This window comes from Amphiura filiformis, chromosome 17, assembly GCF_039555335.1.
Source record: "Amphiura filiformis chromosome 17, Afil_fr2py, whole genome shotgun sequence".
NCBI classification, from domain to species: domain Eukaryota; kingdom Metazoa; phylum Echinodermata; class Ophiuroidea; order Amphilepidida; family Amphiuridae; genus Amphiura; species Amphiura filiformis.
Genome location: NC_092644.1, coordinates 29,360,991 through 29,376,237, shown reverse-complemented (window position 1 = coordinate 29,376,237; position 15,247 = coordinate 29,360,991). Strand labels below are relative to the sequence as shown.

At 40.0% G+C, this 15,247-nt stretch overlaps 1 protein-coding gene across 2 annotated transcripts; it reads right to left on the bottom strand.

The window, feature by feature from the left end:
• Window positions 1–841: 841 nt before the first annotated feature.
• LOC140137589 (uncharacterized) lies at window positions 842–13,669 on the bottom strand. Of its 2 annotated transcripts, none has more exons than XM_072159315.1 (2): window positions 13,588–13,669; window positions 842–4,110 (listed from the first exon to the last, which is right to left on the bottom strand). In XM_072159315.1, the coding sequence occupies exon 2, from the start codon at window positions 3,898–3,900 to the stop codon at window positions 2,407–2,409; it is 1,494 nt and encodes a 497-aa protein (XP_072015416.1). In that variant the 5' UTR covers window positions 3,901–4,110; window positions 13,588–13,669; the 3' UTR covers window positions 842–2,406. The 2 variants fall into 2 exon arrangements, with proteins under 2 accessions (XP_072015416.1, XP_072015418.1); XM_072159317.1 differs by lacking the exon at window positions 13,588–13,669 and adding an exon at window positions 13,342–13,539.
• Between the last annotated feature and the right edge of the window lie 1,578 nt (window positions 13,670–15,247).

The window sequence follows — 15,247 nt, the reverse complement described above, 5'->3', positions numbered from 1 at the left end:
AAGCTAGAAGACAGAAGGGTTGAGCATTGCCGAACTTTTGCCAATGGACTGAGAGACAGTCTAAGAACCAGTCATTTATTACCCCCCACCAGAATCTCGGTCCATGGCAGAAGTTTGCGCAATGCTCAAGATCATACACAACTCAGGGCCAACACGAAACGTTTCAAACAGAGCCCCATCCCTTTTATGTCACACTTTTAAACATGCATTAAATGCCCCACTTGCTTTTATCTTAATTCAATTTGTGTGCATCCATGTCAGAGGGATGCGCTTGTCGGCTGCTACATGTGTCTCATTTCGCATGGTAGCTGGGAGTAGAAGCCGGACTTGTCTCGGGTGGATGTCGCTTTGGGTCGTCCCTGGTCACGTGGTTTGGGAGTATTCCTTGGCCATGTGACTTGCGGATGATTTGGAGTGGCCTCCGCTTGGGATGGGTCTGGTGTTTGTTCCTGGCTGTTGTGCGGGGTGGGACGCGTGTGGCGACCGACGGGTGCATCGTTTTGTTATGGATGTACACATTTTTTCATCAAGATTTTATCCTGCTGGCAGGTTAAATTTTGATTTTTAGTGCTTTTTAATCAAATCTTTTGGTGATATTTTACATTGTAATTGGCCTATTTTATTTGTGCAAATTTCATATCTTTGTCCTTGTAATAATATATTTTCCATGTGTCATGTTTATTTATACTACCATGTGCAATACTTGTGTATTTATAAATGTTTTAAATTTGTGTGTTATTCTAAGTATTTAATTATAATTGTAATATTTCTCTGTAATTTGGCCCATGGCCACGATTGTGAAATAAATATATATGAAATGAATATGAAATGAATGATAATCGATCGAAAGAACATTTTAAGACCGATATTCAACTTCTAGTAACCAAAATTAATAAGTGGTAGGCCCTATTTGTCAAAAATTGCCCGCGTCTAAGATATTCTCGGTGGGGGGATAGGGGCGCCAAATTGGTTTCTTGCCCCGGGCACTACCAATAGTTAGGCGCCAGGGGTAGCTACCTTGTTTTTAAGTGACACTGGCAGTTGTTCAGAGCGTGAAGTATTAAAGGTCTCATGATTGCCGCATAACTTACATCCAGTTTTGACCCTTTTCCCACGTTCTGAGGTTGCTGAATGTTGGTAGGAAATCAATGGCAGACGAACGGCAAAGCTGAGGACACCTCTGGGGAGATCATATATTATTGATCTCCATGTTAGGTCTAGGTTTTCAAGTTCAATGATCTTGTTCAACAAGATTTTATGTACTCTCACCAGAAGTTAAGACGATTATCAGTGACCAGGTTTTTGACAGTGTGTGTGATGGAAGTCCATTTATCTACAGATGGAGCCTCCTTTGTCGCTAGCTCGAAATTTTCGTGCCAACGGACCGAACCAAACTCTGAGTGAAGCGAAAATGGTCTCCAATTTTTAAGCTTGACGTAAGAAACAAAAAAGTTATAGTTTTGCATAATCTAAAATGTAAGGTTATAAAACTGCAGGTCAAAGGTCAACCAGTATAAACCACCATATGATCCTATGTCACCATGGTCACCTTGACCATATATATAGTACCATCTTGCATTAAAATTAGGATTCATATCGATGCAAGACTAATACTTTTTTGTTCTCTGCGTCAATCTAAATATTTTGAGACCCATTTTCGATTCAATCAGAATTTTGACAAATCGAGCAGCGCACAAAAGGTCGTTGACCTTTTGCATATTACACTCTCTAACTCAAAAAGCAGTCATCCTAGATGTATGTAACCTTTACTTTTTTGTTCCTTAAGGTAGTATTATCGGCTACGGTGTCATGCACAGATTTGGTTGAAAATGATACAGGATTTTGAGGTATTGCACAACTTGGTCGGACCATTTTTATTTTTTCTTATTTAACTTGGCCGCCAACTTGGATTTGACCCCTTAACCCCATCAGAAAAATTGGCAGCATATTTCATTTGATTCATTGGTCCATGTAGACGTGATTTCAGTTCAACAATCAAAATAAACATGCAAGTCCTACGGGAGGCGATTTTGCTACGTAAGTATGGTAAGGCCCTGCACTAAATGTGGCGCCAGGCCATAAAGAGATTTATTATAAACCATTAATGCTTTAAAATAATCATAACGAGTGTGTAGTTTGAAACCTTTTATACAAATTTTAGATGACGTTTCAGATCTCCTTTTGTGGATTTCAGATGAAGCTTGAGATCTTCCTTTGTGAAGAACATATTGCAACACACACACATATGCTCAGACCTGAGATGGAAATTGAGACATTCCTCCGTCAAAGGTTTCTTGCAATACTCACAAGAATGTACCGACTTTAGATGAGGTTTCAGGTCTCCTTTTGTGAAGAACTTTTGGCAATACACACATTTATGCTCCAAGTTCAGATGAAGTTTGAGAGTTATGAAGAACGTCTTGCAATACACACATAAATGTTCAGATTTGAGATGAAGTTTGAGATCTTCCTTTGTAAAAAGCTTCTGGCAATCCTCACATAAATGCTCAGATTTGTGATGAAGTTCGAGCGCTTCCTTGTTATATAATGCGATTTGCACACCATACATATATGCTCAGACTCAAGATGGAGTTTTCGAACTTCAACATATTTCTTGCAATACACACATAAATGCTCCGACGTGAGATGACGTTTCAGATCTTTGTGAGTGAAGGACTTCTGGCAATACGAACATAAATGTTCAGTCGACTTCATATGAAGTTTGAGATCTCCGTTTGAGAAGAACGTCTTGCAATACACACACATATGCTCAGACCTGAGATGGAGATGGAGATCTTTCTTTGAGTAAAACGTCTTGCAATAAATACAAAAATGTTCAGACTTCACGTGAAGTTTGAGATCTCCCTTTGAGAAGAACGTCTTGCAATATACACACAAATGCTCAGACCTGAGATGGAGATTGAGATCTTCCTTTGTGAAAAACGACTTGCAATACTCACAAAAATGTTCAGATTTGAGATGAAGTTTGAGATATTCCTTTGCGAAACACTTCTTGCAATACTCACAGAAATGCTCAGACTTGAGATGAAGTTGGAGATCACTCTTTGTAATACGCATATTACAATACACACAACCTACATGTGCATGCGCAGACTTCTGATGGATTCTAAGACCTTTTTTGTGTGTGAAATACTTCTTGCAATCGCTGCACTGAAAATGCTGTGATCGCTGATGAATTCTGAGATCACTCTTTGATAAATATTTCTCGCAATACGCACAGTAATGCTCATTAGTAAGATGACTTTTAATATATAAGTACTGATGATGCCCTGGACCACAGTATGTGCTAGTATGCGCAGTTTGTAGGTGTTCATTTAACTTATCATCAGGTATGAGTAGGTAACAAATAAGACACTTAAGATGATGTTGTTGATTTGGAGGCGATGTGTTCGGCTCCACCTTCAATGTTGAGTACTGACTATTTTCATTTATTTCAATTCCCTTCATTGGCTGTGGCAGGTTTCCTTGCATGTACTGGTGATGCCCTGAACCAGAGTATGTACAGATATGTGCAGTTTGTGCATGTAGGTGTTCTATTAACGTATCGTCAGGTTTGAGGAGGCAGCAAATTTCACACTTAAGATGATGTTGTTGATTTGGAGGCGATGTGTTCGGCTCCACCTCCAATGTTGAGTACTGGCTATTTTCATTTATTTCAATTCCCTGCATTGGCTGTGGCAAGTTTACTTGTACTCTTCTGTTGTATTTCTTCATAAACACAGACCTACTCGAATAACGCCAACTTTTAGTTATTGTGGAAGTTGCCTTGTCATGGTACTGGTAGCGTCTTTGATGCCGTTTTTTATGTCTCTTGAAATACTCAAAAGAAGAAAAGTGTTTCGTGCACGAAGTGCACTTGAAACTTGCAAAATACCTCATTTTGGTTTTATCGGGCTTCAATTTATCATGAAACACTTTTCACTCACAATCAAGTCACGAACAGTTTTAATAGTCATCAACTGATGATAAAATGTAGCATATTTGGATATTAAGTCCCTCTTAGTTTAAGTTTCACCATAATACATGTGTTGAGTTCACGGTTTTGTCTTCATTAACTCTGGAACAGGTGCCCGTGGTTGTTTTGCATATCTGTAAAAACCAAAGCACATACACACAAAAAATTAGAAACACCAGGTTAAAACAAACAGATTAATAAATTATGGTGAAAATGTGTCCGTGCCGAATTATGAGATTAAGGCAAATTTGTGAAGAATCAAAATTACCTCAAATGACCCCTACACGACCTTTGACCTCACATTTATTTGTATACATTTATATCTTAAACCCAGGAAGCTTAGTTCCCAAGTGGCACAAAGATAAAATTCTTGTTGTCGTACGTATGATCAGGTCACTTTTGGTGAGAGAATGAGAAAGAAAAAATGTGACATAGTGAAGCTAAAGTGCTGAAATATGGTGTAAAAATGGGCAATTTTATGGCTAAAATGGCCATATGATGTTGATTCATAGTCACAGTAGCCTACATTGTACATTGTACAGACATGAACAGGGGGATGATTGTAAGGACAAAGTAGGGTAGGCCCACTTTGTGCTTCAATAAAACGTCTATAGCAACAGTTGAAACTCCCAGTTCCAACAGGTGCTGTGTATGTGTTTAAGGGTAAACGAGGTATTGTTGGTCGAAGCAACCTAAAAATCGATTTTCATTTTCTAGATCAATATATTATTGAAAATATTATTAACACCTTGATGTTTTGGAAAAGTTCATTCTACAAATCATATACTTCGCAAACTTTGCAAAATTAATTTATTGTTGTTAATGAGTTATGTGCGTTTTACAAAAGTGTTGTTGTTTCAGCCCTCCTTACAACGTAACTCAAGAACCGCATCACCTATAAAAGTGTATCTGTGATATTTTAATTCTTCTACACGCTCGCTATTAATTGAGCAATGCAGTTTTTGCCAAAGCTCACTAACATTGGTAAGCCCAGATGCTGTGAACTACCAAATCACAACAGTTTGAAATAATTAATAACCTTAAATGTTAATGTGCATTCACATACATGGGTCATTCTTCGGTAAGGTGCACATTTGAACGTTCGGAAAATTGACATTTCAAAATGATTCTTCTGTTAATTTTTTTACAGATTAAGAAAGAGATATGTCTCCAGTGTAGTAAAAAAGTGTTTGGCTCAATCTTTATTAGCAGCTTGATATATTTTTTTTGGCTTTTTCTGCAGCTAATGTCATCTCCGTTGCCGTCGTCATCTCCGTCACAATTGCAATGATTTTCAACTGATACCAAAAATGTGTCGCATATTGAACATTTGTTAAGGGAGTATAACCAAGATTATGCAACATATCATTACATTTCCATTTGACCAGTTTTAAGGTCAACGCAGGGCATTATCTGTAGAGTGACGGAGATGATGTCAATGAATGGAAATTCTGCTGTATCATCTCCGTCGCGTGACGGAAATGATTCTCTCATAGTAAAATCATCTCTGAACGTCATCTCCATCACAAAATTGTGACGGATATGACGTGATGGTATATTACAAAATAAACTAGAAACGTCACGGTTTTCGACGCAAGTCGTCGAATGGGATGCCTCCACCCTGATGACCCCAAAATGACCTTGCAATGACCCCTTGGTGACCCCGGATGACCCTGAAATGACCTTCCAAAAATGTGGCTCTAAATGTTGCCTGTACCCATCAAGTTTCATGCCCATACGACCAATTTTATTAATTTGACCTCAGATGACCCCTTGGTGACCCCTAAATGACCTTCCAAAATTTGGCTCTAAATGTTGTCTGCACCTACCAAGTTTTAAGGCCATACGGCCAATTTTGTTAATGTGACCTCAGATGACCCCTTGGTGACCCCAAAATGACCTTCCAAAAATTTGGCTCTAAATGTTGACTGTACCAAGTTTCATGCCCATAGGATTTGAACTGTTCATATGAGACCAAATTTACAAGTTGACCTCAAATGACCTTTGACCGCAGTATATGACCTTGAACCCCACCCAAAAAAAAGTATCCAGGGTTTCTGACCATGACCAACCTATCCTGAAAATCTGAAGTCAATCCGCCCATCCATGCCCGAGATACAGCATCCGGACGGACGGAAGCTCGGACATTGCAAAAACAGTATGCCTCGCGGTGGAGGCATAACAAACTTACGACCCTAGTGGTAAAACTATAACATACACATGACATGGTCAATAAAGGAGGTGAATAGAAATAAACGCTTAACTGTTGTAATTTTGAAAAAAGTAAAATAAATAATGCGAACATTTTAGGTATCAGAAGCGTTCGGAGATGACTAATAAAGGTACCCACCCGTATGAGTGACGAAATGCTTCTAGTTTTGATGAATTTTATGGCGCCAACATGAGGGAAAAATGTCTACTTCTACTTCTACGTTGATACTGGAACAGGACCTGTTGAAGGTATACTTGTCCAGGGTGGAAAGGTGACATCACATGTGTTCACATCGAAACAACCGTGCAGACAATATTTACAGTGCAAGTAAAAAATCCAACTGGTGATGAAGCTAGTAGATCACGATGGGCTGTTGCTGTTGACTGCAGCCGCCAAGTCGTGACCTAAAGTTTGGATCCCTGGGTCTGTTTACGATGATCTGCCCACTGTTGATGAGAGTCCAGAGACCGTGTTGGAATGCTGTATGAGTTGGGATCTGTACTAGGTAGACTGGAAGTAGGTTCCAACATCTAACTGTCCTAGGGAAGTACGAAAACTGGTACACATTGGTGCTACTCTGGATGTTGATGTATGATTGGCTGTGCTGACCACGTACTAGCCTGGTGGGTTTTTGGATATAGTCTGGGATGTTAATAGCCGACTGGTTACATTGGGTTTTGTGGAACATGGTGAGCCTGGCAACGCATCTTCTTTGTTGTAAGGTTGGCCATTCCAGCTCCTGACGCATTGATGTTACACTTGCTGTCCTGTCATAGTTCCCCATTACAAACCGAACTGCTTTTCTCTGTATCTTTTCCACTTGCTCAATATGCTTCTGCTGGTAGGGATCCCAAACAGTCTGTGCATATTCCAGGCTTGGTCTTACGAGGGACAGATAAGCTTGGCGTTTGATCTTGGTTGTGCAATTGCTAAGGTTTCTTCTAACCATGTTCAGGTTTCTGTTTGCCTTCGATACAACTTTCTGGATGTGTGGTCCCCAGTTAAGATCTTTCGTCAGCTCTACTCCAAGGTAGGTTTGCTGATTAACATGGGCGAGTTCTTCTCCACTCATGGTGTACTGGTGAACAAAAGGCTCCTTTTTCTGGGTGATTTTCAGCACAGAGCACTTTTTGGCATTGAAGGACATGTGCCATCTGTGGGACCATTCAGTCACTTCATTCAGGTCTTTCTGAAGTTTATCTGCATCGCTGTTCCCCTTAATTTGTCTAAACAGAACGCAGTCATCTGCAAAAAGCTTAATGGTCGAGTCAACTCCTTCTCCGATGTCATTTATATACAACAGGAACAGCAAAGGGCCCATCACGGTACCCTGAGGAACCCCGGAAGCCACATGGACGGCACTCGAAGATTCACCATCTACAACTACGGTTTGAGTACGGGATATTATCCAACTTCTTATCCATTCCAAGGTGTTTCCCCTCACTCCGTAGTACTCGAGTTTGTAAAGTAGGCGTTGGTGGGGCACTGTGTCAAATGCCTTGGAGAAGTCTAACACCAGGCAATCAATCTGCTGCTTCTTATTCAGCCCTCTACTCAACTCTTCTATGGTGTTAATAAGTTGCGTTTCACAGCTATGTCCCTTCTAAAGCCATGTTGGAACTTGGCTAAAATCTCATGTTCATCAGCATGAGCCATCACATTTGAAAAGATGATATGTTCAAGAGTTTTGCATATTACGCTGGTTAAAGAGATGGGCCTGTAATTTGCAGGGTCTGACCGTTTCCCCTTCTTGAAGACTGCGCTGACATTGGCTTTAGTCCAATCATCTGGCACTGTTCCAGAGTCAAGGGACTGTTGGAAGATCCTTGTTACTACTGGCGCAAGGATGGTGGCATTCTCCTTGATCAGTCTCGTGGGTAACATATCTGGACCCGAGGCCTTTCTGGGGTTTAGAGATCTCAGCAATTTCTCCACACCAACCTCCTGGATTACAATGTTCGGCATTCCAGGGTAAGGGCTTTGTCCTTTGGAGGGGATGTGGCTAGTGTCCTCATTTGTGAAGACTCTCTGATACTGTTTTGAAAGGGCCTCTGCTTTGGTCTTTCCTGTAGACGCTAAGGTACCAGCATCCTCCAGTGGTGACACACCAACTTTATCTCTCTTCTGACTTCTGATGTAACTCCAGAACCTTTTCATACACCCATCTTGTGTGTCATCAAATAGATTCAACAAGTATCTATCATGCGCTGCTTTAATTTCCTTTTTCACTGCTTTCTGGATACTTCTGTACTCATCCCAATGTTTGATTTCACCAGTTCTTTTTGCTTTGTCATATTTCTTCCTACGATGTTCCATCATTCTTTGGATCTTGTGCGTAATCCAAGGAAGATCTGTCTTTCCTTTCAGGTTCTTACTTGGGACATTCTTTTCCAAGGTTTCAAAGATGGCATTTTTGAAATTTGTCCAGTTTTGCTCTATACTAGGGCTACTTTCTTGCTGACTTATGAACTGTTCTGCAAATTTGATCAAGTCCTCTTGTATTTGATCACTGTTGGCCTTCTTGTATATGTAGACCTTTCTTTTCTTTTTCTTACACAAATGTGACCGTTCACGGCGAATGAGCCGTAAATTCCTCCCCCGGTCAATTTTATTTTATTTCATGTTTAACAAATATACATCATAAGCTTTAAAATGGTATATCATTTGACTTCAACGATACCCAGAAGCGGGGTTATAGTGCGTTAAACTTTGCTCCTTCAACGACATTGAATACGACATTCGTACACATTTTACGCTGTAACTCAGAATACAATTTAGGGAATTTACGGCTCATTCGTGCTGTACGGTCACAAATTGGGTTTTATGTCACAGTCTGCTAAAACAGCATCATGCTTGCATAGGCCAGGAGCCAGTGATATGTTTGAGATGGCATCTGGCACAGTAGAAAATATAAGGTCCAAGATATTGTCGCCATGGGTAGGCGAGTCAACCAGTTGCTGCAAGCAGTTATTCTGGTAGATCTCCATCATTTTCTCATTAACTTCTCTACCATATCTGGGGCTTGAGGCAATTGTGTCTGTAGACCAGTCTATTGACGGAAGGTTGAAGTCACCACCCAGGATTATAACAGGTAATGACTCAGAAGAAGTCAATTTGTCTAGATCTTCTGCTAGTGCTTCCAGAGGTTTTGGGTTGTTATCAGGAGGTCTATACATGCAGCCAAAAAATACTGTAGGACTATTGACCGCTTGAAGTTTGGCCATAATGAATTCACAGTTTTTACCATAATCTGACATTTCCGTGAGGATGAGGTCGCTTTTGTAGGCAATAAAAACTCCTCCTCCACGGTCATTCCTGTCTCTTCTCCAGACAAGGTATTCCTCTGGAAAGACAGTGTCTTGGTAGTCTTGGGAGAGCCAGGACTCTGTACCCATAACGACATCAGGCTTTTCATTATGGAAAAGTAGTTTCTGTTTACCTTTGCCTTTCAGTCCTTGACAATTTACTGTCATGATCTTAAGCTTCCTTTTAGCAGGTTTTGTTTTTTGATTTCTGATTTTGTTGGTTTGGGGATCATTACAGGGTCTAACACTTGATACATCATCAACAGTGTCGAGGAAGACACTATCATCACCACTGTTATCAGAATCTTGATGTGTGCTCAAGGAGCTAAAAGAGTTGGAGAAATTTGCTTCAATGTCTTCAAAGAAACTGTTTGAGAAGTTAGGTAAACAACATTTTGAGCATATCCAGGAGAAGGATTTGTTGTGCAGGGATCTATATTCCTTCTCAGAGAAACCGATACAGTTTATGTGTAACCAGGTGTTGCATTGATCACAGTTTATGGCTTTGTCAGAGTCTAGAACTGGGGCATCGCAGACACCGCATGGATAAATATCAACACTTGCACCACTAGCACTAGATCTTGGGCCGGGGTTAATCTGGACGTCACCCGAGAGTAATAGGATCAACATGGAGAGCGATGTTGTCTGGTTGTTCAAAATTTCAAGGTTGAGTAAATTAAGTCTCTTCATGGCGAGCAGACTTTCTTGAGTGAGTAGCAAGGGGGTTTGGGTAATATTGATGGCATGATATGAAGTTGATGTAGGATGTAAATAGTGAGCATCAATAACACCATTGAGAAAATCATGAGAGGCATTATGATAATGTTGATGTAATACACAATCTTGATGGTGGTCGGGACATGCAGGAAAGCATCTAAATACTACCACTACAAACACTGAAAGCAGGAGCGTGCATCTAAACCTGTTTCGAGAGGCACTACAGGATGTTAGTTCATGCAGATCTTTAACATGTTTAGCTGGATTGGCTTTACCACTACAGTGAGCACGGGTGGTTCTATTGTTATGCTGAGCATGAGTGTTAAGATGCAGGCTAGCCGCCATATTGGAATAAGCTCACCGTCATCCAGGGGTTTGTCATCAAAGTTTGGTCCAACGTACAGCTTCTTAAATCCAAAAACAATTGAATAAGCGTGTGCAGCAAAGCTTTACCAACCAAGGTACAATCAAATATAGGATGAAATCCACCAACAAAACAGATAAAAAGCACTATAAACAAGAGCCGATGTGCGGCGATGTGACAACATGCATGTGACCTTTGACCTATAATGACCTTACAAAATTAGTCTTTTTCTCCAGGAGCTTATGACACAAATATCGGGACAGGAAATTTTAGACATATAGGGTGAAATTATTTTTACTCCTGGCTATGAAAGATGTGTTACAATAACTTTTTCTACAATATACCATAAACAACTTGTCATTTCCGGTGTTTTTTACGATGCTGAAGTTATCCACTAAAAGATATCAGCATCAAAAGTTTTGAAGATTCCAATCGGGACATGGGGTTTTGGGGGTTGTGACACCATGTATAAGCAATTTTCTCGAAAATAAGAACTTCTTTTAATATTTTGATGTTTTAAGATAAAAGGAACATCAATACTAAACAACTGCAAAAAATAAAATTCGAAATCATTTTTCGTATTTTTGTTACGACTCCTGAAAGTGACAGGACTGCAATTGGGCACCTTTATACCGAAGAATGACCCACATACATAGTCGTCGGTACGAAGAAATTGTTGCTCCATAAATGACTGCAAATTACACATAATAATTTGTCATCAGTTTTCACCACAAATTTTTCACCCTATGTCACCTGATCGATAACGCAAAGTATCCTTAAAAATGTTATTTTAGAATATCTCCTGAAATTCAGTGAACATTATCTTAAAATATCTACTGATATTTTCCGTTATTTTAGAGAATGTTGTGAATTTTTGTGGGTTTTTTACAATATTTTTGTGCTTTCTTAGGGTTTTTAAGATGTTTCGTTATTTTGCATTAGGGGTGGCGCAATAATTATGTGTACCCCAGGGTGAATTATAAGAGAGGGCAAAGATTTTTTGGCAGGCCAAAAGGGAGCAAGCATTTTTTGGCTGGTCGAAAGGGGGGGTCAAGCGATTTTTTGCTGGCCGAAAGGGGAGGGGCAAGCGATCTTTGGCACAGATATTTTGGGCCCCGTTTCTATATTACGCCCTAAAAAGGTGTAGGAAAACGTTACGGACACATTCAAATATGCACAATTTCCAGGTCGCTGCGCTCACATATGATAAGACAAGTTACGGTTTTAAATTCAGGTTCCCCAAAATCTTGCATGTGGGGGGGGGGGGGGCAAAGATTTTTTGGCACCGCCAAAGGGGGGGAAGCGATTTTGGCAGACCATTTTGAGAATTCACCACCCCAGGGGTAGTACACATTATCATTGCAGCAACCAATATCGATCAGGTGACATTAGTGCCTCGTCATTTATAACCAAAAATTTAAAATTGCGCAAATGTGGGGGGGGGCATGGTGGGTGCCACTGGCCTGGGTGGTGTTTTTTTTTGGGGGAGAGGTGAAAAAATATGTTTGAAATTGGTCATATTTCCCCCCCCCCCCTGAATTTCAAACAGTGAAAATTTAAGGAAGTGCCAATTTTGGCTTTAACTTTTCACTTTTCAATGGGGAATAAATAATTCACATGTGCGTTTTTCCGGAAAACTTTCCTTTGCTAAAAAAAAAAAATCTTTTGGATTACTTTTGGACTTGGAGATTTAAAAAAAGCGATAAAATTGAAATCGAAGTGAGTTCCTTATATTGTTATAAACGCAGTGCGTGTGGTCGATCAATATGTACACCGAATACACAGTCAGCGAATCCCACCCCTGCCAGGTGATTTTACATGGAAATTCACCCGGCATATCTCGAGCAAGAGGCCCTTTTGTCACAAGTTATTTTATAATATATCTCCTGAAATTCAGTGTTATCCTACATGGATCGAATCCATGGGTTCCTAGGGCCGATGACATACATTCGAACGATGGGTGTTGTGTTATCCTAGAATATAGCTACTGATACTTTCCGGTATTTTAGAGAATTTTGATATTTTTGTGTTTTTTTACAATATTCTTGTGTTTCCTTCTTTTAAAGGGTTTTTGAGGATTAAATTGTTATTTTGCGTTTATCGATCAAGTGACATAGGGCCTTATGATATGAAAACACAGGTGAACAAAGTATGAATATAAGGGGCTGTGCAATAATTATGCGCCCCTGGGGCAAAATTTCTGAACAGCCCGCCAAAAATTGCTTGCCCCCACCTTTCAGCCTGCCAAAAAACACTTGCCCCCCCCCCCCAAAAAAAAATCTTTGACTTTGTTCCACCCCCCCTTGCACCCAATTGGCAAAGCTTTAATGGTCTAGATACATGTATGTTGCAAGCGCAGCAAGAAAGAAAATTTGTATATATTAAAGCATTTCCGTACTTATTAGAGCGTTTTATTTGAAACGTGTGCAAGATGCCCTATGAATGTGTGCCAAAAATCACTTGCCCGGTTGCTCCCCGGCTTTCGGCTCACCAATAATTTCTTGCACCCCCCCATTTTACCCTACCCCAGGACTAGTTATTGCACAGTCCCTAATTTATATGGAGAGGTCAAACAGGTTGTTATTTATTATTATTTTGCGACATTTATCATGAAAACATTTAACACTGAATACACCCTATGGCACCTGCTACAAGTCCTTAAAGTCAAACATTCGGAATTTGTATAGCTATATAACTACAACTGATATAGTCCTACCAGCAAGACTTCAGTCTTAATCATAAACACAATGGCATCTACTATACGGACCTGACAAATTATGTCACAATGCTAAATAAAGATTACTGAGTTACAGTTACTGGAACTACAACAGTGATAGCAATGTCAGGTGATGTCCGGCTGCAACTCACTTGTCCATCCAGTAAGCTTAAAACGCATTAGCCATATGACTTGCAACACGATAATGCCGCCCATTGACCACGATGAGTCTTACTGTAGGCTATGTATAATTATTGTTTTGATGTTTATACACTGGAATTGGAATCGATTCCTTACCAAATACTTGTTAAAAACAGGCACCGTCTCGTTCCTCGTTCGGGTAAACATGGTAAACATTCAACTCTGACCTGACCTGACCCGATGAGTATTATTTTGAAAAGTCAAGGGCGCACACCACCAAATTTGAGCAACAAGTAGGGCCTACTACCTTTCTTTGCACGTCTCAGCAGACCTGCGTCTCAGAGCGATCCCTGCTCAGAGCTTCTCAGTGCACACAAAATTCGATATTGTTGACCCATTTTTTCCGCCAAGGCCCGACGTGTAGGCCTACCGTTGGCCTATGATGTACCGTACCGTGAAGGATCGAGGGAGGTGTGCACACAAAATTCGATATTGACCCATTATTTTTCGCCAAGGCCCGTCGTGTAGGCCTACCGTTGGCCTATGATGTACCGTACCGTGAAGGATCGGGGGGCACCTCCCCTATGGGTGGGGTGGAGGTGGAGGTGGCGGGCACTCGAATATGAGTGATGATGAAAAATATGTGGCGGCTCCAAGAAAATGTGGTCATTTATTGAGGATTGGGTTACCATTGACCGTGAAAACTAACTTTCTCGGCAAAAAAAAAAAAAAAAAAAAAAAAAAAAAAAAAGCAATATTGCCATTATGCCATATTAGCTCATAATTTTTATTATTTTAAGCAAAATTGCTACTAAAATATACCGTAAAAATGGGGTAACTTTGGGCACTTTTCAGAGTTTTTAAACCACTGCTTCCAAACAAAACCAATAATATTTCTAATTTTCTCTTTTTATGACATTATGGTTCCTTCTACACCTTGAAGTTGAAAAAGATTTTTAATGATTTTTAAGTGTGCCCTAGGGGTTAAAAAAAAGCCTGACCAAAGTTACCCCGCATTTGGGGCAACTTTGGTCGGAGTACATTCCATAAAATAAAAATTGATCTTCGCTGTATATGGGCAAGTTGTTGTTTTTGTAACATTTGACCCCTTACAAAATTAATCAAGCACACATTCTCGGACACAAATATCGATTTTATTTTTCTGAAAATATTTTAGAAAATGCTAATTTTTGGTCAAAAATCGCAAATTTTTCGTCAATTTCGAGGAAATTGGACATAAGCGACTATTTATTTCTTCCAAATATATTTCTTAACTGACACCAAATATGACTAAAAACAATATTGCTGTACGAAAATATGACCATTTAAAAAATATATTTGACCGACCAAAGTTACCCCGCTGACCGAAGTTACCCCATTCTACAGTAACAATTGTAGCCCTAGGTCTACATAATTTGCGTGCAAAAAAAAGGGGGCGTCATAGGTCATGAAAAAAGCGGATCATTGGGGAAAAGGAGTCATTGGGTGGCTGATTTGCTGAAAAGGGGGTCTCTTGACCGGCACATGACACGTGCAAGTACAATACATGCAAGTCCCCCCCTCCGCTGGGCATTCAGTGAGAGCAAAACGGTGAAAAATACGGGGTCATTGAATGAGAGACGAACCTTTTAGATCTAAATTAGGGGAATTGAGTGAGAATATTATAATATATATATATTTTTTATTTTTTATTTATTTTTTGTATGTTAGGTTTTGTTTGTCGACTATGTACACAGTGATTTTCATCACTCCAGTGTGGAGAACTGTGGGTTCTGGAATTGGCAATTTTTGGCCATTAAACTTTGGCACTCGGCAC